The sequence below is a fragment of the Colletotrichum orchidophilum genome (assembly GCF_001831195.1).
Source record: "Colletotrichum orchidophilum strain IMI 309357 chromosome Unknown Scaffold_4.1, whole genome shotgun sequence".
In the NCBI taxonomy this organism is placed as follows: domain Eukaryota; kingdom Fungi; phylum Ascomycota; class Sordariomycetes; order Glomerellales; family Glomerellaceae; genus Colletotrichum; species Colletotrichum orchidophilum.
This window is the reverse complement of record NW_019172960.1, coordinates 51,475-77,249: the sequence shown is the minus strand read 5'-3', so window position 1 is coordinate 77,249 and position 25,775 is coordinate 51,475. Positions and strand designations below refer to the sequence as shown.

General features: G+C 52.3%; 7 protein-coding genes across 7 annotated transcripts; 4 read left to right on the top strand and 3 right to left on the bottom strand.

Moving 5' to 3' along the window:
* Positions 1–60: 60 nt before the first annotated feature.
* On the bottom strand, positions 61–8,148 carry CORC01_00678 (KR domain-containing protein; the record flags this gene model as incomplete). The annotated part of the gene is made up of 3 exons (XM_022612335.1): positions 61–7,682; positions 7,747–7,879; positions 7,957–8,148. 3 exons carry the CDS (start codon positions 8,146–8,148, stop codon positions 61–63), a joined length of 7,947 nt encoding a protein of 2,648 aa, XP_022480952.1.
* A 1,333-nt stretch (positions 8,149–9,481) lies between these two features.
* On the top strand, positions 9,482–10,204 carry CORC01_00677 (methyltransferase domain-containing protein; the record flags this gene model as incomplete). The annotated part of the gene is made up of 1 exon (XM_022612334.1): positions 9,482–10,204. One exon carries the CDS (start codon positions 9,482–9,484, stop codon positions 10,202–10,204), a length of 723 nt encoding a protein of 240 aa, XP_022480951.1.
* A 257-nt stretch (positions 10,205–10,461) lies between these two features.
* On the bottom strand, positions 10,462–12,305 carry CORC01_00676 (cytochrome P450; the record flags this gene model as incomplete). Its single annotated transcript, XM_022612333.1, has 3 exons — positions 10,462–10,965; positions 11,021–11,841; positions 11,903–12,305. The coding sequence occupies 3 exons, from the start codon at positions 12,303–12,305 to the stop codon at positions 10,462–10,464; spliced, it is 1,728 nt and encodes a 575-aa protein (XP_022480950.1).
* Positions 12,306–13,275: 970 nt separating this feature from the next.
* Positions 13,276–14,676, top strand: CORC01_00675 (cytochrome P450; the record flags this gene model as incomplete). Its single annotated transcript, XM_022612332.1, has 1 exon — positions 13,276–14,676. One exon carries the CDS (start codon positions 13,276–13,278, stop codon positions 14,674–14,676), a length of 1,401 nt encoding a protein of 466 aa, XP_022480949.1.
* Positions 14,677–15,431: 755 nt separating this feature from the next.
* CORC01_00674 (leucine aminopeptidase 2) lies at positions 15,432–16,956 on the top strand (the record flags this gene model as incomplete). Its single annotated transcript, XM_022612331.1, has 5 exons — positions 15,432–15,659; positions 15,737–16,163; positions 16,213–16,659; positions 16,712–16,776; positions 16,834–16,956. 5 exons carry the CDS (start codon positions 15,432–15,434, stop codon positions 16,954–16,956), a joined length of 1,290 nt encoding a protein of 429 aa, XP_022480948.1.
* Positions 16,957–17,508: 552 nt separating this feature from the next.
* On the top strand, positions 17,509–18,379 carry CORC01_00673 (short-chain dehydrogenase; the record flags this gene model as incomplete). The annotated part of the gene is made up of 2 exons (XM_022612330.1): positions 17,509–18,083; positions 18,181–18,379. The coding sequence occupies 2 exons, from the start codon at positions 17,509–17,511 to the stop codon at positions 18,377–18,379; spliced, it is 774 nt and encodes a 257-aa protein (XP_022480947.1).
* Positions 18,380–19,245: 866 nt separating this feature from the next.
* CORC01_00672 (ammonium transporter) lies at positions 19,246–20,938 on the bottom strand (the record flags this gene model as incomplete). The annotated part of the gene is made up of 4 exons (XM_022612329.1): positions 19,246–19,600; positions 19,657–20,334; positions 20,455–20,774; positions 20,840–20,938. The coding sequence occupies 4 exons, from the start codon at positions 20,936–20,938 to the stop codon at positions 19,246–19,248; spliced, it is 1,452 nt and encodes a 483-aa protein (XP_022480946.1).
* Between the last annotated feature and the right edge of the window lie 4,837 nt (positions 20,939–25,775).

Here is a 25,775-nt window from a genome sequence, read left to right as displayed (position 1 = left end):
TGTAATTGAGTCGGCATAGATTGTTTGCTTTCTCATCTAGGTATCTGAAAACACGCGAGTCTACTTAGAATTGCTTTGCAGGATCTTCGAGGCTACCTGTTGACATAAATCCGTGATACTTTGGTTCTTCAAAATTTCAAATACTGGCACCTCGACAAGGAGCTGCTTCATGAACCAATACCGCACTTCAACTGCAATAAGGGAATCCACGCCGACAACGTAAGCTGGCTTCCCCGCATCGAGCGTCTCAATTGGTACAGAAAGCGACTTGGCCAGCTTTTGAACGAGGCCTTGAGTCACGATCTCGCTGGCAGTGGGCAAGTCAGCCGCTGCCTTTACGAGAGCGAGGCAATTGACGTCGTCGTTTCCATCACACTTGCCTCCGCCGGATCCATGGCTGTTGCCACTATCCTCTGTCTCGCCCATGCGAAGGAAATTGCTGAACATGGGCTTATGCATCCAATCCAAGAGCCCCTGTTGTGTCATGCGTGCCAGGTCCGCCGCGCTGTCCACCATGTTGACGACCTGGGCTGCTCCGGGCTTTGCGCAGTCGTAGCTCGGATCGCAGAGCATATCAAGCAACTCCATCAATTGTGCTTGTGTGAGGTTGGAATTACCGGCACGGAGGCTCTGCGTCACGGATTCGTAGTTGACATTAGCCCATCCCGCATCGGCGACTAGCATCAGGTCAACGGAGACGCCCTTCAGACCCTGCGCTACACGATGCCGTGCGAGAGCATCTTCAAAAGTGTTTCCTGCTGCGTAGTTGCTCTGTCCGCGGTTTCCCATGATGCCACAGAAGGAGGAGAGCAAGACAAAGAAGTCCATGTTGTTTGGCAAGAGTTGATGCAGATTCCATGATCCGGCGCGCTTCGGATTGAGAGTTTCGTGGAACATCGCACAAGACATCTTGGCAAGCATATCGTCGCGGAGAACCATGGCAGCCTGTATGCAGCCCTTGATTGGTGGAAGCTCTCTTGATGCCCGCAGCAGCGTCTCCTCGACTGCTCCTCGGTCAACAATGTCACAGGCCGGTGCGAGGACTGTAACCCCGGCAATAGTCTCGAGCTCCCGAATGAACTTGAGGGCATCTGGTCGTCCTGCAACACCGCGCGAGGAGAGGAGAAGCAAGTTCCGGGCTCCTCGAGAGACCATCCACCGAGCGATTTCGCGACCGAGGCCACCCAAGCCTCCGCTAATAACGTACGTGGCATCCGCCTGGAAGTCGTATCTGTGCTGACGTTGCGACGGACGGTACTCAACCGTATCGCTCGAAGAAGCGTAGTCAATGATGACTTTGCCGGTATTTTTACCACCCTGCAAGAAACGCATTGCATCCTCAAGCTTTGACGGTGAGAAGATGTGAAGCGGTTTGGGTTCGTGTAAGTGGGGGTTTTGCTCGAACAACCGTGTGACATCCTGCAGGATTTTCTTCATCAAGGGCTTCGCCTCCTCGTGGACCACTACTAGATCAACAGCAGAAAAAGTCACGTTTCGATTAAAGGGGCCCATTGGCAGTGTGTTGTTGGCAATGATGTCCGCTTTGCCAATGTCGATGAAGCGGCCAAAGGGTGCGATACATTCCCAGGACTGGCGAAGAAGCTCGCCGCCCAAGGAGTTGAGCACAACGTCCAAGCCGCGACCACCAGTGGCATGAAGCACATCTTCTGCAAAGGTGTCATCGCGGCTGTTGAAGATTTGGTCGTCCGAAATACCAAACAGCTGCTTGACAAGCTCACGCTTTGTCTGGCTTCCCACGGTAACGAAGATTTTGGCACCTCGCAGCTGAGCGAGCTGCACGGCGGCCTGACCCACGCCTCCAGCGGCTGCGTGGATGAGAACGGTTTCGCCTTCGCTGAGACGTGCTATATGGTCGAGAGAATATACCACCGTGGACCACACCGCCGGAATAGCTGCGGCCACTTGGAAAGACATGCCCAAAGGTATCTTCTCTGTTTGCAGCTCGGGGCAGCGCACATATGTTCCGAAGCCACCTCCGTTCGAGCTGCAGAAAAGTACGGCGTCACCTGGACGAAGTTGGCTTCCCGGTGCAACTCGAGAGACGACACCGGCGCCGTCGAATCCGAAACTTCGTCCAGGAATCTGGCCGAGAGCGATCATGACATCCTTGAAGTTCATGCTAGTTGCCTCGACTTCTATCTCGATGTCCCCCGCTTGGAGCTCCTCATCGCCGCCGCTATCCTCAGCGTAGAAGATGGTGTCAAGGAGTCCAGGGGTTTCAATGGTGATACTGATGTGTGGCTTGGGAGTATTTCCATTGAAAGTGAATGACTTCAGCCTGTCGCCAGCCTGCTTTGCGGAAAGGGCTTGTTCGATGTGAGGAGTTGGCATGAGGCGAGGGATGCAAATCAACCCATTGCTTTCTGAGAACTCTGACTCGTTTTCGATCCCAGGGCAGGAGATATTGCGTAGTCTTCTCACAACACGCATGATTGTGTCTACGGCACTTGTAATAGCGTTGTGATTTTCAGGGCGAGAGGACAAGCTCAAAGTAATGAAGCCTTGATCTCCTCTCTCTGAACAGACACTCCTGCCCAGTCCGACGGCAATCTCAGCTGCTGGGTTGGTGGCCTTGGGTGCTCCACCGTACGTTAACCACAACGTAAACCTGGTGTCAAGGCATATCTTCTTGATTGTTGCGAAGTCGTTTGCGGCAACGGTCGGCAGTACCGGGCCATCCAACTCCAACAAGCTGATTGCTATCTCATCCCCTGTCAGCTTGGTATTTCCTGACGCCATGCTCGCCATGCTGGAGATCTCCGCCCTAGTAGGCTGGGCTTCTTTGATAAGACGGCTCCGGAGAGACTCAGCTGCGGAAGTCTGGATCGTAGATGCAGGATCCACGACGATGCGGTATGTAGACTGGAGTCTGACCGACTGGCCTGGAATGCTTTCATTCTCTGGCCGCGTAGTTATGATGACGGATACTCTGTGATGCGGCTTCTGTTCATGGTCGCGGAAAGCCATTTGGATGCCCGGAAAACCAGCCTCGCAGAGAACCATGTTCCATTGTTCCTCTGTTAGAAGAGGACCCTGGTCTTGGTACTCCTTGTTTGTAGACCACCATTGCCCCTCGCGCAGCCACCAGCCAGGCAAGAGGCCAAAGATGAGACCATCTCGGACATTGTCCAGATTCACAGTCTCCCCCAGGACAAGCACACCACCAGGACGTAGGAGGCCTCTGACGTATCGAAGTGTCTGAAGCAAGTCGCTTGTGGCATGCAACACATTACCTGCGACTATAACGTCGTAAGTTCCATCAGCGAACCCTTGGGTTTCGGGATGTTTCTCAAGGTCCAGCTTCTTGAACGTCATGTGGCTTGCCGCGTAGGAGAAGCGGTCTCGCGCCTTTTCGAAGAACCCAGCCGAGATGTCCGTGTAGCAGTATTCGCCAAAGCGCACAGCCTCTGGAGGGCCACCCTCTACTCCTTGAGTAGTCAGGTAAGGAAGAATTCGACCGGTCGAGCTACCAGTTCCGGCGCCGACTTCTAACACACGAAGTTTCGGGTTTGCATGAGCCAAGACGCTCATATAAGCTCCCATCTTGCTGTTGTTGGTTGCAAAGACTTCAGAATGGTAAAACTCGTTGGCAAGATTGCCCTCGAATATGACCTGGAGAGCATTCGCTTCTCCCTTGAGAATGTCGTGTAGAGATTCGCCAACTTTCTTTGTGAGTTTCTGGGTAGGCTCGCCATCGGCTTCGAGCAAGATCTCTTGGATATTCAAGTGACTCAAGCCACGCGACTCCAACGTCCACTTGTTCCGGGCCTGGTGCACGCGTCGCATCCATGCCACATATCGGTTCAGGTGATTATCAAACTGAATCGGTTTATCTTCCTTGTCTATTTGCTCTAGAGCTGCCTCAATGAAGTGCAGAGCAATGGCATCGGCACGGTCGATGAGCTCTTTCGGAGGGGCACGGGATCGTGGGTCCTCCTGGAAAGCAGACGCAAAGTATCGAGTTTTTTCCTCTTCCGTTAGAAGAGACAAGTCGGGCTTGTAGTCGAGACCGTAGAACTTTTGACCAGAGTCCCCTTGAGAGGTAGTAGCATCGGCTGACTTGAGACTTGTGATGGCGGTGCCGCGCTGGCCTTCTAGGACGAGCACGGGCTCATTGGTGTTAGCGAATGTGACCAGTGTCCTACACTCAGCTTCTCTGAAAGCTCGCATAGTCTCTTGAGTTGCAGCCCGCAGCTGGGGATTCCCTGGCGCCTCAAAGAGCTTTTGGGACACCCACAACTTTCGTAGATGGGAGAACATCATCGTAGGGACAGCGTTCCAGCCACCCTGTGATAGTGCAACCATCTGAAGGTGACAGACTGCGTCCAATGTGCTCGGATGAACCACGCACGGATCTTCTCCAGCGTATGCCATTGTCGAGGCGTAATCTCTCGACGCCAGCGTGGCTGTAGCATGGCCCTCCCTGTCATAGGAAATGTCTCTCAGCAATTGGAAATACGGCCCATAGTCAAAGCCTGATCGCTTGGACATGTTCTTGTATAGTTGGCTGTGATGTACAACCAAGCGGCATTTGTCAACGTCTGCCTGAAGTTGCTTTGTGATAGACAAAGCAAAGCGGGCTCGACGAGCTTCGGAAGCAGCGACCTGCTCGGGTTCCAACATTTGTTCCGGCTCGAGTTCGACTTTGATACTGCCATACGCGCACTCGCTCCAGTCATCGCCATTGGTGCCAAAGACCCGCCAGTCGTAACATAGCTGTTGGCCGCTGGTATTCGTAGCCTGTCGACGGCGCCTCATAACAATCTTTGCCTCCGTGCCGCGCTCCGAGTCATCGACATCGATGGCTCGAAGAAAGCGTATGTTTTCTAGCTGATAACCTCGGATACGGGGTTCAACTGGAGCGGCAAGCTGGCGAGCTGCCTCGATGGCCATGACAAGCATGCCGGAGCCCGGGTAGAGTGGTGAACCATTCAGAGCGTGGTCCAGGATCCAGGGATTCTCTTGGGACCGGATCAAGTGCCTCCAGCTTCCCTCCTCAGCGTTCCAGTCACGGTCTCTGATGCCAAGAAGAGCATGCCGCCGGTACAGGCGCTTCGCATAGTTGCGACTCAGTCTGCTTTCCTCCCAAAACTCCCGAGACCGGTTGAAGGGATACAAGGGAAGATCTACCAGGATTTTGGGTCTCCGGTTAACTTGAGTGGAATTTTGGTTCGGCTTAGTCAAAGAAATTGGGATGCCAGCTGCCCAGAGAGTGCCAAGTGCCTCCATCACCGACCGGCCGTCATCGAGGTCAGGATTCAAGATGCTGGTGTACTGCCATCTCTTAGCAGCTTTGTCGCCGAGATGAGGCGTCAAAGTGTCTTGGACTGGTCGCCGGAGAGCGGACTGAGGACCGATTTCGAGGAGGAAATGTTGCCTTCCTTGTTTTGACCCAGTCATGGCCTCGAGAGCAGTCGAAAAGAGGACAGGCGAAATGAGATTCTTCACCCAATACGCAGGGTCCGTCACCGCTTCGAAAGATGTGAGATCTCCCTCAGTCGATGAGTAAAGAGTCACTGGCGACTCTTTATGGACCCAGTAATCGGCTGTAGTGATAGGTGGACCAATATCGCGAATCCGACCTCGATACTCGGCTGCGACAGCTTCCATAGCTGGGGAGTGATATCCAATGTTAACAGGAATTCTTTTGAAAAACACCTCTTCCTTCTCAAGTCTCTCCTGGAGGAGCTGTATCCCCTTGATCGGCCCTGAAAGTGTCACGTTGACTGGGCTGTTGATACAAGCTACTGAGATCCCGTTCGAAAGGTAGGGGCGAACGGCAACCTCACCCAGGCCGACAGACATCATTGTAGTCTGGCTTTGAGAACAATTTGATACCAATCGACTGGCTAGTACGCCTCGAAAGTATGCAATTTTCCAACCAGAACGACGATCAAGGGCTCCAGCGCAGTATGCTGCCGCGATTTCGCCCGATGAGTGACCGCAAACGGATTGTGGGACAATGTTCCAAGTTCGGAGGAGGTCAACAATGGCAATCTGGAGAGCGGTGCAAAGGGGCTGCGAGATTTCCGGTCTTTGAACCCTGGAAGACCCCGACGCCTTTCGAAGCTCGGTCAAGACGGACCACTCGCAACCAAGGGACCGAAGGTATTCGTCGCAATCCAACAGGCTTTGCCGGAATACTTCGTGGCGTATGAGATTAACACCCATACGCGGATACTGAGCTCCTTGGCCGGTGAAAACGAAATTAAGCTCTGGCCTCTTCGATGACAAAACCGAGGTAACAGGTGAAAGGATGTCTGTGAGACCGCCTCTGACGTCCGCTTCCGAATTGACGACAGCAAATGCTCGCCAGTTGAACAGACTTTTTTGAGAAAGAGTGTAAGCTAGATCGGCAAGGAAGACTTTCTCTGCAGCCTTGCGTGATTTCTGAGGCTGGGCAGCGACATAATCTTGTAACGCCGAGACCTGTCTTCGTGGACCATCCTCATCGGCGGCTGAGAACGTGAGAAGTGAGAATGAACCATATTCAGTCTCGCCTTCGTAGCCAACTATGACACCACTATCGTCGGAAACGTCAGAAAAGGCATCAGGGGTATTGCCATCTATAAGGCTATTGTCGACTGTTCCGCTTGCAGTGCTGCTGTTTGTGACGAGCCCCGTATTTGAAGGATTCTGCTTGGCCACCGATAAGTGATTTCCAGCAAGGCCGCGGATCCGAAGATAGTTATATGCGTCGTCCAGGACAGCATGAGCGTTGGATCCTCCATATCCAAACGAGCTTACGGACGCCCGGCGAATTCCTGAAGTAGTCACAGGCCAAGGGGTAGGGCACGTTGGGAACTGCACGCCCAGCGCATGGACGTCGATTGCTGGGTTTACCGCTTCAAAGTCGGCAATGGGGGGAATAATTGCCTTCTCCAGTGAGAGGACTGTTTTGAGTAAGCCTGCCAGGCCACTGGCGCCCTCGAGATGGCCAATGTTGCTCTTCACAGATCCGATCCACAGCGGACTGGACCTATGAGATCTGAAAACCTCTCCGATCGCGGAAACCTCGATCGGGTCACCCACGGGTGTGCCGGTCCCGTGCGCTTCCACGTATTCAGTTTCGGAAAGATCCAGTCCTCCAGCCTCGTAAGTTCTTCGAATGAGCTCTACTTGAGCGGCGGCACTTGGCTGAGTAATACTTGGCGTCCGTCCGTCTTGGTTTGCACCCGTTGCACGAATCACAGAGCGAATCGTGTCTCCGTCCTCTAGGGCTTTCGCCAATGGCTTCAGAAGAACGAAAGCGTATCCCTCTCCGCGTGCGTACCCGTTGGCTTTCCGGTCAAAGCTGTAAGACCGACCATCAGGTGATAGGAAGCCGGCGTTGCTCAGAGGGAAACTCATGCACTCGGGGGTGAGGTAAGTGTTGGAGCCACAAACTAGACTCATTTCGGATTCTCCATTGAGTATGCTTTGACATGCTAGGTGAATGGCGTATAGTCCGCTGGAACATGCTGTATCAATCGTCAAAGAAGGACCACGAAGGTCGAAGAAATGACTGATGCGGTTCGACAACATTGATGACCCGGACGAAGTTGCTTGATACCGGGACTGAAATTCTGGATCTCGGGCCACTATTGCATCACTGTCACGGCCAAAGGACGCGCAGAAGACGGAAGTCTGAGAACCAGCGACCCTCTCTATAGCCAAGCCAGCTACGCAATTTCAACAACCTCGATTAGTGACTCTTCTTGCGGAGGGAAGCACGTATTCTCATACCGTTCTCAAAGGTGTGATATGTGCCTTCGAGGAGTCCACGCTGTTGAGGGTCCAGGATGGATGCCTCTGCTGGCGACATATTGAAAAAAGCGGCATCAAAAGCCCGAGGATCCTCTTTCATGAAATGTGCCTTCTGTACACGCATCTTGTTTTCCCTATCTGTGAGATTTCATCCTGGACTTAACGCCGTCGCGGGGGAAGAGAACTCACGCTATCGAGACGTGAAGGATCTGGGTGGTAAAACGCGTCGACATTGAAGCGAGATGAAGGAACTTTACTTGAGGCGTTCCTTGCTTTCTCGAGTATCTCCCAGAAGGATTCCACCGAGGTTGCATCTCCAGGGAACTTGAGATTCAAGCCAACGATGGCGATGGGTTGGATCTGGTCCTTGACGTTGGCCATGTTGACACTTTGACTTTGATATTGTTGGATTTGGAATGATGTCTGATTTTGAGTGAAAGGACAATGAATTTCTGATAATTTCGTAGCTGTAGATGAAAAGAATGTTGTTGCATCTCACTTTATCTACAATGCAGCCCTTGATGAAGTCTTATAGAACCACCACAGTTCAATGGGTGCGGAAAAGAGATAATGGCATCTTTCAAATCGGAAAGAAACACAAGGTTGGCAACGTCACATTTTGCGGAATAAAGAAAACTCCATCGGTTACTAGAAACGGATTCGGATTGAGGCTGTTCAAGTCTCGAGGGTTTCGTACACTTGGCTTTCCACCGAAAAGAGCCAATCCAACTTCGAATTGATATTGCGATACTGATATCAATGTGATGCATCAAAGAGGGTCACCCTGACTGAGGAGAGCCCGGCTGAAGATGCTCAAATTTGAACTTCCAGGGATCAAGGTGACTAAGTCTTGGAGATGGAGATGGACTCTAAACCCACTACATAAAGTTTCATGCGATCGAAAGGTCAAACAACTCCATCAGAACTCAGCTGTCAATCGCTGAAGCACCGAACAGGCGGTTCAAGGGGACAGCAGACTGGACGCACATAGGAATCCGGCGGCGACTTTCCCGTAGTCTAGGCGACATTAAGGCTTGGCTAGAAAAGCCCAACTTAGAAGAAAGAGGGAGAAATTTGGTCGGAACTTAAGCGGCTACCTTCCCAACCTTATCCAAATTCCGACAACGGAAAAAGTGGTATTCGGATGGGTCCAAAGCTGCAGGTGCTCGGGCTCGATTATGAATGTGAACTACGATTGGCAACTTGAAGGTTTGGACTACGCCGAAATTGCCTTACTAGGCCTTTGCAGCAACTTACGTGAGATGCAAGTGGAAGTTTATATGGCATAAACACCCGACGTTGAACAGTCCTTGACTAAAGTATACAAGAGAGTCTGACAGCTGCTGTGACTACTGACTGAGGCCTGGTTTGGTTCAGTTCGGCCCGGTGTTCCGTCAGGTGGTATGCTTTCGGCCTTGGCATTTCTGAATTCAATTCCTTCTAATCAGTGTTATCGGAATGGTTCCCGCTTAACCGCTGTGACAGAAGTTTACTTCCGCAGCGCGGGGTTTAGAAGCAGTGTTCAAGCTAAACTACCGCAACCCGAACCTTATTCTGCCATGTATCAGGGCAACTGTTCCTACGAAGTATCTACATGCTAGGTTTCATATCAAGGTGGGTGCTCCTAGGCACTGTCAACTTCACAAAACCGACTCAAGCTCTTCACGACATTGCCAAATTGTAACTCCTCACGTTCTGTTCAGGTTCTCATATCATGTCTGCAAGCACACTTGGCAACGCGGTTTATTTCCCACTATTCCTGCGATGGCTCTATGACACCCTTGTCCTCGGCTTTTACTGCCAGTTCGCCTGGGGATGTCCCAAAGATGTGCTCCAGGGTCACTACAGCAAGCACGTCTCCGCTCTTATCAAACCTAAGGCACGACTGTTGGATATCGGCGTCGGCACTGGCTACTTTATTCAGAGTGCCCCTCTACCTGCAGGGTCGGCAGTTGTTTTGGCCGATATCAATAAGAACCCTCTGGCCGAGGCTAAACGACGTATTCAACTGGCACATTCCGACGTCATTGTTGAAACAGCTCGAGCTGACGTATTCGTGCTCGGCGATGTCACCACCTCGCAGCTGCCTTTATCTCTGCAAATGAGTGGCACCAACAGATTCGACGTCACCTCTTGTATGCTACTATTGCACTGCCTACCCGGCAGTGCCAAGCGGAAAGGAGAGGCTATGGCCGGTCTAGGTCGGCTGTTGAATCCAGACGGTGTTCTCGTCGGCGCAACGGTGTTAGGTGGTGGAGTGAGGCACAACGCCTTTGGTAGGCTCCTCATGTTTTGGCACAACCTCCTGGGTGTTTTCCATAATAACGATGACCACGCGGTCGACATTATTAGGCCATTGGAGGCCGCATTTAAGTCTGTAGAGTGGCGGGTGATTGGAACGACGCTTCTCTTTGAGGCAAAGGCACCCAAAGCTTGAATTGGAAACCATGACTTGCCCATTGTTGTAAGGTCAAATTGAATGGATTCAATGAGTCAAGTAGCGAGGTCCCAACCTTTTAGAAATCTCACCTGGGTAAATTGGCGTATTGCATATAGCTATGGGAGCGATTTTCTACATGCAAGCTTCACTTTCTAGGCAACCAGAGTCACGAGGAGAGAAGCAGGGTTTTGTAGATCACCGGAAACATGTAATGTGGTTTTCAATTATGAAGTTTAATTTCAAAGGCGCATTTATCAACTTCTCCCAGCAATCTTAATTTTGACAGAAAGAGGGTCGTGCATGTGAACCGTCATGACAGCGTAAGTGTCATCAATAACTCCCATGACCCTCTTCCTCGCATTTTCCATGCTTTCTCCCTCATTAGGAATGACTTCCAGTCTGTGCTTGTACAGAAGAGTCGAAAGTGCTGCAACAAAGCCCACCTGAGAGAATCTCTTGCCTGGGCAAGCGCGCTTGCCCTCGCTCCAAGGGAGGAAGGCGCCGTCAGGGGGTACTTTAATCTGTTCTCCATCTAGCCCTTTGATTTCATTGTTTGTGATTATCCAACGACCAGGCTTCCAAGAGTCTGCGTCCGGTCCCCAAATTGGTTCGTGGACTTGAATGCTAGGCATGTTGACGAAGATGTTGATGTTTGCTGGAATGCGATGATCTTCGCTTCCAACAAAAAGAGTTGTTGCTCTCGATCCGGTGAACTTTGGAAGAACTGTCACCGATGGGTACAGTCGAAGTATTTCGAGCTACAATAGGGTCAAATTAATTGAGTTTCTCGTTCAGAAGAAATCTTGTGCCCACCATGACAGCTTGACACCGTTTCAGACGTGGGAAAATGTCCATAAAAGACTCTTTCGATCGCCAATCTCGTCTTTCGCCGAGAATCTCGTCGATCTCCTCCGCCAGCCAGACTTGTTCTTCAGGAAGGGCTGCCAAAACATAGATTGCAAAGGTCAAGGTATGTGCGGATGACTCGTGTCCTCCGAGTGAGTAGGTGAAGAGATTTCCCCGAATCTCAGATTCTGTCAGCAGAGCCCGTGACCCGTCATCTTTGGACCCGCCCAAGTGAGGTTCAAGCTCCAAATCCCTATTTCTCTTCACCATGAAGCTGAGCAAATTATCATTCTGAGTCTTTTTCTTGCTGCCTCTGAAATTTTCCTTGCAGTTGTTGATCATTTCGTCGAGATACTGCCGCATCTCAATTGTGGCATCGCGAAAGTTCTTGATCCTCTGCGGGAGGGCGGGAAGCTTCATGGCCCAACTTGGTACAAGCCGAAGAATGAGAATATCCTTGAGACTAGTGTGAAGGCAGTACTTGTAGCTTTGTGAGTGTCCCATGGGAATGGAATCTCTCTCAGGCTGCTTGAAATCATAGGCAACCCCAAAGCAAACGCTGGTGAAGACATGCAGATAAAGCTCGCGTATGTCTTCTACAGGATCAGATATCAGCCCGTTTGAGATGCGCTGATAATGATGAATCATCTGTTGGGTCTGTCTGACGCTCTCTGCCCAGACAAGGCGGTTGGTTCTGTCACTTAGGGTGGCGACGGTCGCCTTCCGGTGACGAGTCCAATCATCACCATCCGAAGACACCAGGCTCGTACCTAACAGGTCCAAAATCTCTGGAAGATTTGGTTAGCCAGGAGGAACATGACTTGGAGCTAGGAGACAGGTGACACTTACTGGCATAGTGGCTTATCTTTGGGAAGTCGTTCGCTTGCTTCCGCAGCACTTGGATAGCTACAGTAGGATCGCGGGTATGAATCTCAATTTCCCCCGGGGTAGCGTGAGCAAAAGTCTCTCCGTGCTTATCATGGACCTGGGAGCTGCCATGAGTCCGATCAACCCATGTCCAATCCAACGCATTGTATTTGGTCCAATCGCCCAGGTTCAAAGGAAGGTGTTGAAGGATGGGCGCGACTCGTTTGTTGAAGAGAATCCAGAATGGATTGAAGGGGCTAATGGGGCTCCAAACAACCGGAAAACCAATACTCTTCGCAGCTATGATGTTTCGAATCAAACAGAATATCGTGTAGAGAGTATAGAGCCCGATCAAACAAAGCGCAACAAAGCCGTTTGTCGCCATAGTCAAGTTTGATATTCGGAATGGATTCAAAACAATGTTTTGGCAGCTCTCCACACCTCTCTCTGTCTTTCTATCAAACAACGTTCTTATGAGTTGCTGTAGCCACCTCAGATGGCGCATCAAGGTTCAATCCCTCCGAGCAATAGCTTGGGAGACCCATGCCCTGCCAGAGTTCCGTCGCCTGATGGTTCCGGCTGCAGTCCGCACGTATGCTGCACGACCGGAAGTCAAATATATCAAACTTTCTCTGCTAAGTGACTCATTCTCGCAAGGCCAAATCCATTACAAATTTCCGATTCTACGCATCCCATCCTCTTCGAAGAGAAACAACCGATTTGGCCTAGCCATGTCACCAGTTACAAGGACGACTCGCAAAACGCCCCGCGCCCCGAGACAGGTTTTGAAATATATTTTTGTAGCTTGTTTCGACAGTATGATAGCACTCGGCATGGCAAGTAACCGGGCTTCTCGGTTTTGCAACACCGAAACCTTCGGGGAGAAGACCAACTTTGGCTTCCAACTTTGTCCTGATAATGTGATCAACAGTTGCAGGAGCCCCAACGGACTCCCTCCTCAGCATTGCTCCTTTAAACTACAAATTTGGGATTCCAGAATTTGGATCAATCGCTACTTCCAACGTCTAATTCCAAAAATCGGCGATTTACAGTCATGGAGCAGCTCAATCACACTATAGATGTTTTGTTCAGCTCATACACAGGATGGCTCGTCAGTGGGCTTGTAATGCTCGCTATCGTGCGAAGTATCGCCAAATACATCAAAGAGGAGAAAAACATCAAACGGCATGGAGGTCATGCGTCGAAGTTCAAGTCGTACACACCATTTGGTGCAATCCCAAATTATCACATTCATCTCGTCTATGGCAACTAACATCAAAGCAGGCATGCTGTCTGGCTTGCATTTCCTTGGGTCTATCACCACTCACGCCTTGAATGATCAAAACCTCAAGTTCATGCACAACGCATTTCTTCGATCAGGCCTAGGCAAGCAGAACCCATACACATTTGAGGTTTCCTTGATGGGTTCGCGCACGATCTTCACTGCCGACCCTGAGAACATTCGAGCCATGCTCGCAACTCAATTCAACGACTTTGGAAAGGGCCAGCGCTTCAGAACGGATTGGTTCGAGCTTATGGGGAACAGTATCTTCAATATCGATGGGGATGCTTGGCACACATCCCGCCAGCGACTTCGGTCCCTCTTCACCCGCCAACGGGTCAGTGATCTCGTCTGTTTCGAGCGTCATATCCAAGCCATGCTCCCGATGTTGGCTGGTGGTCACCCTGTGAACATGAAAGATGTCTTGAGCAGATTCGCCCTCGATGTTTCAGCAGACTTTTCTCTGGGAAGACAAGTTAATTCGCTCTCGAGCAAACAAGACGATGACGTTTTTGAGGCATTTGAGCGTATCCGCCACACCCAGTCCTTGATTGAGAGGCTGGGTCCCCTAAACTTCCTCGTTCCACGCCGCGGATTCCGCAGAGACTTAGAGGCTCTGAACAGCTTCTTGGACCCTAGCATTGAGAAGGCAATCTCAATGTCCGAGGCTGAGCTGGCCGAGATGGACAAGACGGACCATGGATGGACCCTTCTTCACGCATGCGCTGGTGTCTCCCGGGACGCTCGGTATCTACGTGATGAAATGGTATCAATCTTGATTGCCGGCCGCGACACAACTGCAACAACAATGTCTTGGACATTCTACGAGCTCGCACAGAACCCCGATGTGCTTGCCGAACTTCGACGTGAGATTGAGAACGCGGTGGGTGTTGGCGTCGATGCACGTCTGCCAACTTATCAAGACCTCAAGAGTATGAGCTTCGTGACTCAGGTATTGAGCGAAACTCTGCGACTATATCCAAACGCGCCTTTCAACATCAGGGCTGCCTCCAAGGACACCAGCTTGCCACGTGGAGGCGGACCCGACGGGAACGGCCCTGTAGGAGTTACAGCAGGTACGCAGATTATTTACTCTACGCATGTTCTGCAGCTGCGAGATGATCTCAACTTGTATGAATTCCCACTGCAAGAGTTCTACCCGCGTCGATGGGAATCATGGACACCCCGCCCATGGACATATATTCCGTTCAATGGAGGCCCTCGGATATGCATAGGTCAGCAGCTAGCACTCACAGAGATGGCTTACGTCTTGGTGCGTGTATTTCAACGATATGAGAGTGTTGAACTTGGACAAAACATGCTTTCGGAGAGGAGGAGGTCCAAAGAAACGGGGTGGATGAGAAGGGGCACAGGACCTGATTCGGTTGAAAGGTTTGTGAGCTCCAAGCTGCGGATGGCCAGCGAGATCACACTTGCTCCTCGAGGGAGTGTGGACCTGGTATTCGTTGAATGATGATGTTGTAGTCGTCGTCAGAAACATTCATCTATCTTGATTGGTACCTAAATAAAGACAAGAAACGCTTGTCGCCTGAGTGATTCCCTCTGCTACTCTGACAGCGAAGCTACGAGGGGCTATGGTGTTACCCATTTATGATCTCAACTAACCCACCTTCAGTAAAGCAGGCAAGGTACCTTATTTCATGCAGTAGATGCTGAGGACTGACCAAGATGGGGCGAGGAGGCGGTACGTATCTAAGGTTTCTACCTGCCGTGAGGTAAGAGAAGAAATCTGACGACTTGACGCCTTCCTCCCGCAACGGAAGATTTGGAACCATTGACAGCGTTAGTCGCACTTTCCTTGTCATCAGATTGGATTCATTCTTGCTCTTTCTTCCTAAGCCCATGTCAAAATAGCAGGTAGCCCACCCTGTGTGTAGCATCAGCTGCCTACCTACCTTAAGTACCCAAGGTCCTTACTCAGGTCGCTGCTCATCGACATCCGAGTCTTCCCCCAAGCATTAGCATCATCATCATCATCATCATCAATCCGTTCCGTCTCAAACCTCTGACTTTATGTTTCTTTGAAAACAAAAGATCTACTTCATCTTGACATTGCCTAGGTACAGACGGCATTCTTTGAAACCTCATCGGCATCCTTTCTTGCCCGAGAAGGCCGTCTTCCAACTCCGTCTCCGAACAGGTGCCAGTCCGTCTGTCTCTTCATCGAAAATACCAAGACCGCCTCCGAACACCCAAAAGTCCTCCAGAATGAACCCAAACCGTTACATTGGGGTTCTGACAGCATTTGCGTCCCTCGCAGCAACCTCCCCTGCATCTGGCCACCCACAAGGCTCCCGCCTCCTGTTCACCCCTACCGAGTCTGCCCTCCGACTTGTCAAGACATCTCCGGCTGATCCTGGATCATGGGTCACCGACGCGGGCAAAGATAAGCTTATCAAAGACGGCATCAGTTTCATCGATATCACCAACATCAAGGTACCCTCTCCTACATCCCATTCATGTCTCTAAACAGATGAACATCCATCGTGCTGATTTGGCTGAAATTTTCCAAGGACGAAGAAGTTATCGCCATGCTGTCTACCCCTGAACGCCACTTGAGCCATACGTATCTCGATCAGAGCACTTACTTGGCCCAGCCACAAATGGAATGGACCCACGAGAACACTGGTGCCCAGTTTATGGCCAGCCCTGAGCACACGACAACGTTCAATGCCGAGATCGCGATGCACCACCTCAAAATAATGACTGAGTACTTAGGAAGGAAACGCCATGATCTTGGGTCGAATTCTGACCTAGAGCGTAGGTTTTGGACCAGAGACCACCGATCTGTCAACGGCACAAGAGCCGCTCGATGGCTTTTTGAAACCATTGAGAAGATCGCAGGAGCCAACCCGCGGATCGAAGTCACCCAGTTCCTACACAACGCCACCTATCAGCCCTCGGTTATTGCCAAGTTGCCTGGGAGAACGTCTGACATTGGTTAGCCTGCCTGTGATTCCCCAGATGGCCTTGCTGACATTCCATCGAGTCGTTTTCGGCGCCCACTTTGACTCTACTGCAGGGGAGCCAAATTCCCGTGCCCCAGGAGCCGACGATAACGCTTCCGGGACAGTCGTGCTGCTCGAACTTCTTCGGAACATTGCAGAGAGGACGAGGCAGAATGGGATGAAGCCTTGGACGCAGCCTCGCAACACAGTTGAGTTCCACTTCTATGCTGCAGAAGAGGCCGGCTTGCTTGGCTCTTCAGAGATTTTCCACGAGTACAAGAAAAGGAATAAGTCAGTGGTTGCCATGCTAAACCACGACATGCTGGGATTTTCCTCCACTGGAAAGATAACTCTGGGTGGCGACAATATTGACCCACGCCTCACACACGTCCTCCGAAGCATTGCGAAGCAACACCACATCGAGACACTTAGCTTTTCTTGCGGTTACGCGTGTTCGGATCATGCAAGCGCTCGCAACAACGGGTTTCGTTAGTGCCATATTCTCTTGATGATTGGATTGAACTGACCACAGTTTTGCAGCTGCGGCCTTCATAACTGCTGATCGACGGGCAACGGCTAACAAGAGAATTCACACTGGTCGAGATGTGAGTTTCTCCGACGCTATTGTCTTCTAAACAGACAAATACTAATCTTGGACGTAGACATTGGAGACAATCCAGGAAGACACACTTGCACGCCATTTCAAATTTGGCCTCGCGGCTCTTGGTGTTCTCTCTGGGGCAAACGTTACCGCGTTGGGCAGACCAAGTGATGAACCAAGATAAACTTCAGGACTTGGCCCTATGCAAAAGAAATAGGCGATGGTTTAGATGCCGCATACCCGAGAAACAGCAATAGAATTACTAGCATGTCTCAAATGAGCCCCGCATCCCCTCAAGAATTCTCCTACCTGCCAACGTGAGTCGTCGTGTCTAGGCCATCCCCGTCGATGCACTCCAGTGACCCTGAGGCGTCAGTCATCTCTCTTTTGGTGCCTCAGTGGCTTGAATTAACGTGACATTGATTGTGTCTGCGCGATGAAATATCTGGGCTCACAAATATGGAAGGGTCGCGAGGGAGGGCTGCCGCTTCACGCCACGTCCGGCGTTGAACGCCCGGGCGGCTCCACTTTGCCCGGGCAGTGAGTCGGGGCCCGTATGAAGGTTCTTAAAGGTACAGTGGCTCGGCGGAGACTTTAATAGGTGGGTCGATCCGACGTCCCAAGCATGTTACTCAGCATGCCCGCTGAGGGGTTTTACATTCCCAATCTGCCACAATTATTAACCGCTTGCGGACGTGGACGTACACTAACATCCCTTCAAAGTTTGAATGACAACATGAGCAACTTCAAGGGCAAAGTCATCGCCATCACGGGCGCAGCCTCGGGCATCGGCTTGGCGACAGCGAAACACCTCGCATCCCTCGGCGCGCGGGTGTCGATATCAGACGTCGACGAACCCCTCCTCGCCTCAGCCGCGGCGGATCTCGTGAAGCTCCACGGGGCAGAAAACGTCTGTTCTAGAGTGGTGGATGTGAGGGATCGCAAAGCGGTGGAGGCGTGGATCGCCGAAACGGTGGAGAAGCTCGGGCCCCTTGACGGGGCGGCCAATGTCGCCGGCGTGCTCGGTCGGCAGGGGAACCTGGCGACTGTCACGCAGCTTGAGGATGACGAGTGGGATTTTGTGATGGGCGTCAACGCGAGGGGGGTACTTAATGCGATGAGGGCTGAGATCCCTGCGTTGGCGGACGAGGGAAAGGGCAAGAGCATTGTCAACGTCTCGAGCGTGGCGGGCCACTACGGGTTGGAGTATCATGGGGCGTACACCGCGAGTAAGCATGCCGTTGTCGGCTTGACCAAGAGCGCGGCGAGGGAGTTTGGGAGGAAAGGATTGAGGGTGAATGCGATTTGCCCGTGAGTTTGCTTTTGGCTGTTTTCCCCTTTTGAAACTCATTCATTTCCTTCAGGAGAGTAGCATTAGGGGAAAACATTTGGCTGACAAATATGGCAGCGGCGCAATCGATACCCCAATCTTACGGACAGCGCTGGCGGCGAAGACCACAGAGACCGGGGCGGATGTCTTCGAGCCGCTTCTGGGGAGGGTGGGACAGCCCGAGGAGGTGGCGACGACAATTGCGTTCTTGTTGGGTGATGAGGCGTCGTATGTCACGGGGCAGGCTTGGTTGGTCGATGGGGGTTCATTGCCTTGATGGAGTTTGTGCAACTGGTTGTGAGGGACAAGTTTCCAGATGCTGAAGAACCGAGGGGAAGCTCGGGAGCAGGACACGGAGCGGGAGACGAGATCGGTCAGATCGTAGTCGGGATCAGGTCAGCGTACCACAGCACTAAAAAGGTTGAAAATTGATCTGACTTGCCTATTGGTAAACTATCTTTGGGTGCTGACTGTGCTACTTACTGTCTCGGAGTATTTGGAATCCTGGACAGCAATTGGCTCACTGCCGCAGCGAAGGATGCAAAGGATTCGAGCATTGCTACCTCTCTCCACGAAAGTGGAGGGGTACGTGATTACCATGGTAGGTAGCAAGGGACATTCTCAATGCTACTCCGTCAGCTGCGCGCACATGAACGGAGATATTTCTGGATAATGCAAACGGGGGCCATCACCGTCAGTGAGATTGTGTTGAGTCATGGAGGTGTGAATAGTCAGAGCTCCGCCACGACATCAGGATCCTGATGTACAGACAGGCGGATAATACGACCCCAAGTGGAAAGGGGTGACACGCTCCATCATCTTGGATTCCAGAGCCCTAGGACGTCATTGACGGGGAAATCGGTCAAAGTGCTGATGGTTCCTGCTCCAGGAATTCAAAGGTCAAGCAGACATTGCTACCATGGGACAGTAAAAACGTCGTGGTAATAATCTCGTGAATTGGTTCACGGAATGACTAATAGTAAATCTAGCAAGCGAGTGCCAAGTTGGTATCAAAGCAGAGATATGAACAAGAGTATTATAGATGATAACCGCCCTCCCCTTTTCTAGCCGCCGGGACACCCTTTGACGGTCAAGCAAAAACCTTTTTAATGCTGGGTAATTACGCGCTTCAGCGTCGAGGTCTTAAACAGTCTTCTCGGGCAGCGAGCTGTGTGCGGAGCTTCCCGGAGTAGCGACCTCGTGGCTGGTGGGGACAATTTCGGAGACGTGGCGGGTGACCTCGACATAGTCGTAGGCAAACTCGCCGAGCTGGCAGTCATCGATGCCGAGATCCTCGTCGTCAGCGTTGACACGCAGGCTGAGGCCGGGGACCAGGTTCATCAAGAAGAGAATGATGCAGGTCAAAGTGAAGGACCAAGCGAAACCGGCGACGGAGCCGGCAAGTTGGTAGCCGAGCTGAACATAGTGGTGCTCGATCCAACCACCAGCAATCGCGTTTTCTCCAGTGTAGGCGCCGTCGAGGGCAGCGATGTACGAGCTGAGCGAATGTTAGATATGATTCTATGAGGAAGTTTTCTATGTGAGATGACTTACGCAGCGAAGATACCGGTTAGGATGTTGCCGCAGAAACCACCAATAGCGTGGACAGCAAAGACATCAAGACCATCGTCAACGCCAAGGACAAACTTGAGCTTAGTGCCAAAGTTGCAGGCGATACCGCCAACAATACCGAAGATAACGGCAGCCCAGGGGGTGACGAAACCAGCACCGGGGGTGATGGCGACCAGGCCGGCAATGGCGCCGGAGCAGAAAGCAATGGTGGACCACTTCTTCTCCAGACGGTAGTCGAGGAGCATCCAGGTAACACCACCGACACCGGCAGCAAGGTTGGTGTTGAAGCAGGCCATGACCGCACGGATGTTGGAGGCGAGAGCGGAACCACCGTTGAAACCGAACCAACCAACCCAGAGGAACACAGTTCCAAGGACAACGTGGGTGACGTTGTGAGGGCGGTAGGGAAGACCGTGAACGCTGTTGTAACCGGTGCGCTTGCCCAGCATCAACGAGTAGGCAAGGGCGGCAGCACCGGAGGAGATGTGGACGGGGGTACCACCGGCAAAGTCGTAGGAGCCGAGGATGAACAGCCAGCCGTTGCTGTTCCAGGTCCAGTAGGCGATAGGGTCGTAGACAATGGTGGCCCAGATAAAGGCGAAGACCAAGGCGGGGAGGATACGACCGCGGTCAGTGATGGCGCCAAGCGCGAGGGCGGGACTACAGATAGGTCAGATGCTGCCACCGGGAGCAAGGGAACGGTGTCTGAAGAGCTCGAGGTCCGTCTTGCACAGAGCGCTCGAGGGGGACAATGCAGACTTTTCCACGGAGTGTACTCACGTAATAGCGGCGAACATGCCCTGGTACAAACAAAAGAGAATATCAGGAATCTTGGTGGAGCCGACAGAAGGTTGAGCGACGACGTCCTTGAGACCAAAGTTTGACATGTCGCCGAGGAAGACGGAGCCGGTGTGGGAAAAGGTCAAAGTGTACCCCCAGAAGAACCATTGGAATCCAACCACGCCCACGCAGATCATCGAGATCAATATCAGGGACAGCGCCGACTTGCGACGGGCGAGACCCGAGTAGAAGAAACCGACACCAGGAATCATAAGCAGCACGAGTGCCGAGCAGACCATAATCCAGGCCAAGTCACCAGACTGCACAAAGGTGTTAGACACATGGATAGAGTAGCAAAGAGGGCGATAGCATCGTGAAGGCTCACCTCATAGAAGACGTTGAGGTCGGCCACTCCAGAAGAGTAGCCGGCGTCGGCCGTACCCTCAGTGCCATTGTAGGGAATGGTGTAGAGACCGGCAGACATGGTGACAGTTGCGCGCCGGCGCCTGGGCGGTCAATGGAGTGAATTCGGTGCACGGTTTCCGTTCAAGGCCTCGGAAATCCTCAACGTTTGCCAGCCTCGAGATCGGCGAACAGACGTCGAAGGAGAAGAATGGGATTTGAAGGCTGCAGGGAAGGGAGGGAACGAAGGGACGGGGGAAGAGATACAAAGTTGAAGACTACGCCGGGGATGGACAGGCTAAATAATCCAAAAGCAACATGAGAAGAAGCAAAACCGGGGCGTGCCTTCGGCCCCTCGTCGTGAGCCGGCCGACATTTGAGCCTACGAGCACTCTGTAATACTGTATCCGTACAGTCACTGCAGTATCTTTGGATGGATCCGAACAGGGTAAGGATGGGCAGCCCAGACCGATGGCGCGGGTAAGATGAAGGATGGGAAGCCAGAAGTTGGGACGGGGAGGTCGCTCATTGACCAGTCAGTCCTGTATGCCGGGCAGCACTAATGGTGCAGGGCCGTGGGGTGGGAAGAAAGCATAAAAGGGCGTGAGACGCGGAGAGGGTGTCTAGCTGCAGCAGAAGAGGGCTGTATCTTGGAGCGACTTCCAAATCCTCGTCTGTCTCCGGGAGGAGGCAGTCGGACATGTCCCTCTACAGGCGTAGCTGCGTGGCAGTGGTACGAGCAGCGCCTCGTCGCGACAGCTTCATACAAACACTATCCACGGGATACGTACATGTACCTACACCACATGCTTCAAGGACCCTTGCTGACCTTCCCCCATCCCATGTCTTCGAGCATGGTGTGGGCCGCCAGAACCTGTGGGTACTGATAAGGAATTGGAGAGTGGCCGGGGTGTGTCCAAGGAGGATTACAAGGATGTCTAGGGTCGGGGAGTTCGGCTCGAGGCTAATTGAAGCCATTCGAGGGAGCCATGTCTCTTGGCAGACTCCTCCGCTGCCGTCCCGTAAAAGACATTTCTTCGTCCGTCGAGGCCGACTTTCGTACTCTCTGTGTATCTGGCCTGAGACTCCCATCTACTGGACGTGGAGAATATCGAAAGTCGAGCAGATAAAATAGACTGGCATGCCAAGACATGGCGTAAGCTTTGCAGATTCCCTTTCGGTGCCCATGTTTGGAGACAATCGAATATTGAACTGTTGTGTTCACCACCGGGCCAGCAACACATTGATTGCTGTTGGTTTGTTGCTGTACGGGGCAAATGGGGGAAGGGGGGGCCCTTTTTCGGCCGGTTGAGCCGCAGGACAATCCCTCCGTTTGCTACACGTATCCGTACTCTTGGTGACACTGGATGCAACACTTCGGACCAGGACAAAGTTTTTCTTAATTTTCTTCCAGCCGACGTCTGGCATGCAACCAGGCTCTGACACGTCGGCACAGACGTTTCTGGACCCGAGACAGCCAAGACTGCAAGAAACAGGCGATCGAGGCATTTCGAGATGAGGACGCGAGGGAAAGACGCATGCTGTGCCTCAGCAACGCAACGGCAGAACCGCACCTACGAGGCGCGACGGTCGACCAAATTTACCCGTACACTAGGCGGTGGCCACTTCATTTCTCACGTCGTGTTCCGCCCGTTGTTCCCGAACTTGCCTGGCTGCTGCCATGTGGGGGCGACTTCGGTCCATGGCCGCGAAACGGGACAGATGCTCCGTTTTGATGACCTTTCGCAATTAGACCGCAAGTATCTGACTATACGTACGGATATACCGCATCGCAATAGCTCGCATCAGCCAAAGACCTCGTTCCTATGGTCTACATGTGTATGGGCGCAGTGGTTCAGATTCCCGAGATCATTGTCATAACCACGCGTCATCAGAGGTAGTTGCTGCAGCGCGCCGATCGAGAGGAATTAAGGTAATTGGCCCCTTTGGATTTGACAGGACTAGCTCGGCACCATCGCCGACGCTGCTGCTACACGCGAGTCAAATAAGAAACAGTCATGAATGATTAGTGAGTGGCCTTGCTTTCCCGCGGTGAACCTTGTGACTTGTCTATCCCGATTGCATGGTGTTGGAGAAGAGAAAAGGTGCAGAAAGAGGCGCCGTATCTGCTCAGAATCGAGAGTGTCACAGTGACAAGACTGGAAGAGGGTCTCCCGATATCGCACGCGGGGTGCGGTATCGTCAGCTGCATCTCAAAAGTCAATGCAGTCTGTGTCGTATCCGTACGAAGCATATCTACGGATAGTGTGAAGGCTGAACGACGTGTCGGTGACGCTAGTGAACTGCGACGGTTCTGAATCCTCCACATGGCGAGCGGTGGCTCGGGTGGTGGTGGTGGTGGTTGTGGTCTAGGAGAGGATTAGCAGGGCGTGAGGGTTCGCATCGACTTTTGTGAGCGGTAGTCGAATCGCCAATCTCAAGTCTGATGTGAGCGTCCTCGACAGATTGGGTATTGAGGTACTGGGCCTCCAACAAGACAGGACGTAGAATGTTGGCTGGTCTGATTGCAGCGCTTCAATCTGCTAGAGCGTGCCGGCCGTTGCGAACGTTGCAGTAGGTGAGTAGGTAGTAAAAAGCCATTCTTCTCTTTGCCGTCGATTTGCTGCGCCGGTGGGAAAAGATCAGGGATCCTTCAGGTCCACCAAGAGATAAGGCGACACCGAGACCGGGCTATTTGACAGAAGAGTACGGATGTGGATAGGCCATGGCCGCCACGCACGCGGTAGGTAATTGCAATACCTAAAAGGCCTAGGTCGGAACGCTTGGGAGAAGTAGCGCGTCTGGCAGACGTTGGTTGATGGGAGCAAAGATGCGCTGCTAGCTAGAGATGGTGAATCAGGTGCTGCATGAATGGTCGTTGAGTGGGCGAGTTTGTGGTGGGGAATCGAGATTGCCGGTCTTATCGATGGTTGAACGATATGGCCGAGGCTGTTACGCAGACAAAATGAAAAGATTCGTGTTCCTTATCGTCAAGGCAGAGCCGGTAAAGTAGCTCTTTGTCGATGCGTCTCGCACGTGGACGGATGGTGGGATTCGATGCTTCGACGAACCGACGAGGCATTTGCCCCGGATTGTCTTGGGATGGGCGATATTTCGTCATCGTCACCCGCCCGGGAGTAGTATGGAAGTATCGAGCCAACGAAAGACATTGATGGAGCGTCTCATTCGTACGAGCATCGAGCAGCGTGTGCGTCTGCCCGTTGTTCATGTCCTCGTGCGATCCAATTGATGGGGGACGGGAGACTGGGCGAGGTGGATGCGACGTGGGCGGAGCCTGACGTGGATGCCACAGATGCCCAGTTTAACTTTACAGCAAGTGTTGGTCAACTTGGATAAGGTAGGTCCACGGGTGCGATGGGCCTTCCATTCCCTTCCGGAGCCTGCCCAGGTTGTCGGACGGGCAGGCACCTTGAACTCGTATCTGTTGTAATTGCACTGCCGGTACCTAAGGTAGCGCAACACACCGGCAGGACCAAAGGAAAGGAACGCTTGAAGGCAAGCTCTTGCCTCGTGGGTGTGAACTTTGCATCCGATGCCCACTGCCACGCAGGCGAGCCGCGAGGCCATTTGGAGAAGCTGCAAGCCAAGTCGAGCTTCCAATGGCGGGAACCTTGATTGGCCGGCCCTTCTTATCTCTCGGAACGGTGGGGCTGGGATTGCTAGCGTCATCTTGGCAATGATAAGGCAAGGCAGGCTCCAGTGGGATGGTCCCTGCCCTTGTCTGTCCCTGCAGGGGTGCCCCCGACCCTCTTTCCCTTTCGGCTCCCCAACCAAGACTGAAACAGGGGACAGCTGATTGACGACGACCACGCCGTTCAATTCAATTCATCATGGAATGCCACATGCCACCTCTCTCTCCTGAGTCTCGTCACATCAGTGAACTGTTAGTTCGGCACTAGTGTCTTCATCCCAATCATTTTCATTTCACATCGTTTCCAATCTTCTCGCTTCTGTACAATATAGTTACCTTACAATTTACATCATCGGTCGCTCCAACATCGCGTCAACTTTGCGGCATCTCACTTGCCCACGGACATCTCATACGGAGCTGCCCAAGATTGGTCCGCTGACTTGCAGGCTTATCAGCAACCAGCGCCATCCATTCCTGATTCCTGCAGCACTCATAAGATGGTACCCCTAACCACTCATATCCGAAGTCCCCATTCGTGTCCTAAATCATGCCGCATGAGACTAGCCAAACTAGCTCGAATTGCAGTTGCCAAGGAATGCCGGCTAATACCGTCTCTGTTCTCTGGTCTCTCCCATTATCGCCGTCTCCCGTAAGATAATGAAGTGTGCGAAGTTGCGAACCCCTCGGGATAAGGCTCTTCGTACTTGGTCATACTCGCAGCCCCTCGTTCGTAATCACAATGACTTCCTTACTCATCACCGATGAGCACTCACTCCCATTTTCATCGCACTCATCGCGCGGCGAGATTCATCCAGACCCGTACCTGGACGAGTGGAGGTACCTAGTCATTGATCATCCAACAGAGCATATCATGGCATTGAACTTCATTTAGACATGTCTCAACTTCCTCCCTAGTCTTAATCAAGATTCGTCCTCTGAAAAGGTTGTCGTTCGTCACACAGCGGCCGCACGGCAGCTTTAGAGTTGGTAGATCAACTTTGTTCCTGCTCCTACCGTCCCGTCCGCCTGGGTCTGTCCCGCTGACTTGCGTCCTTGCGGGCGCTCCCTCACCCATTTGGACCTTGGATGGCGCCCAAGCGCCCCCGAGCAAATAGTCTGTTCGTCGGATGGACGGGCACTCGCTGTTATTCACGTGGTTGCGGGCGCAATAATCCACACTTATATATATCCCGTCTTCCAGCCCTTTTCTATAACTGACAATCGCGTTCGCGCACCAATGTCGAAGCCTTCGAAGAGCACCGCAACA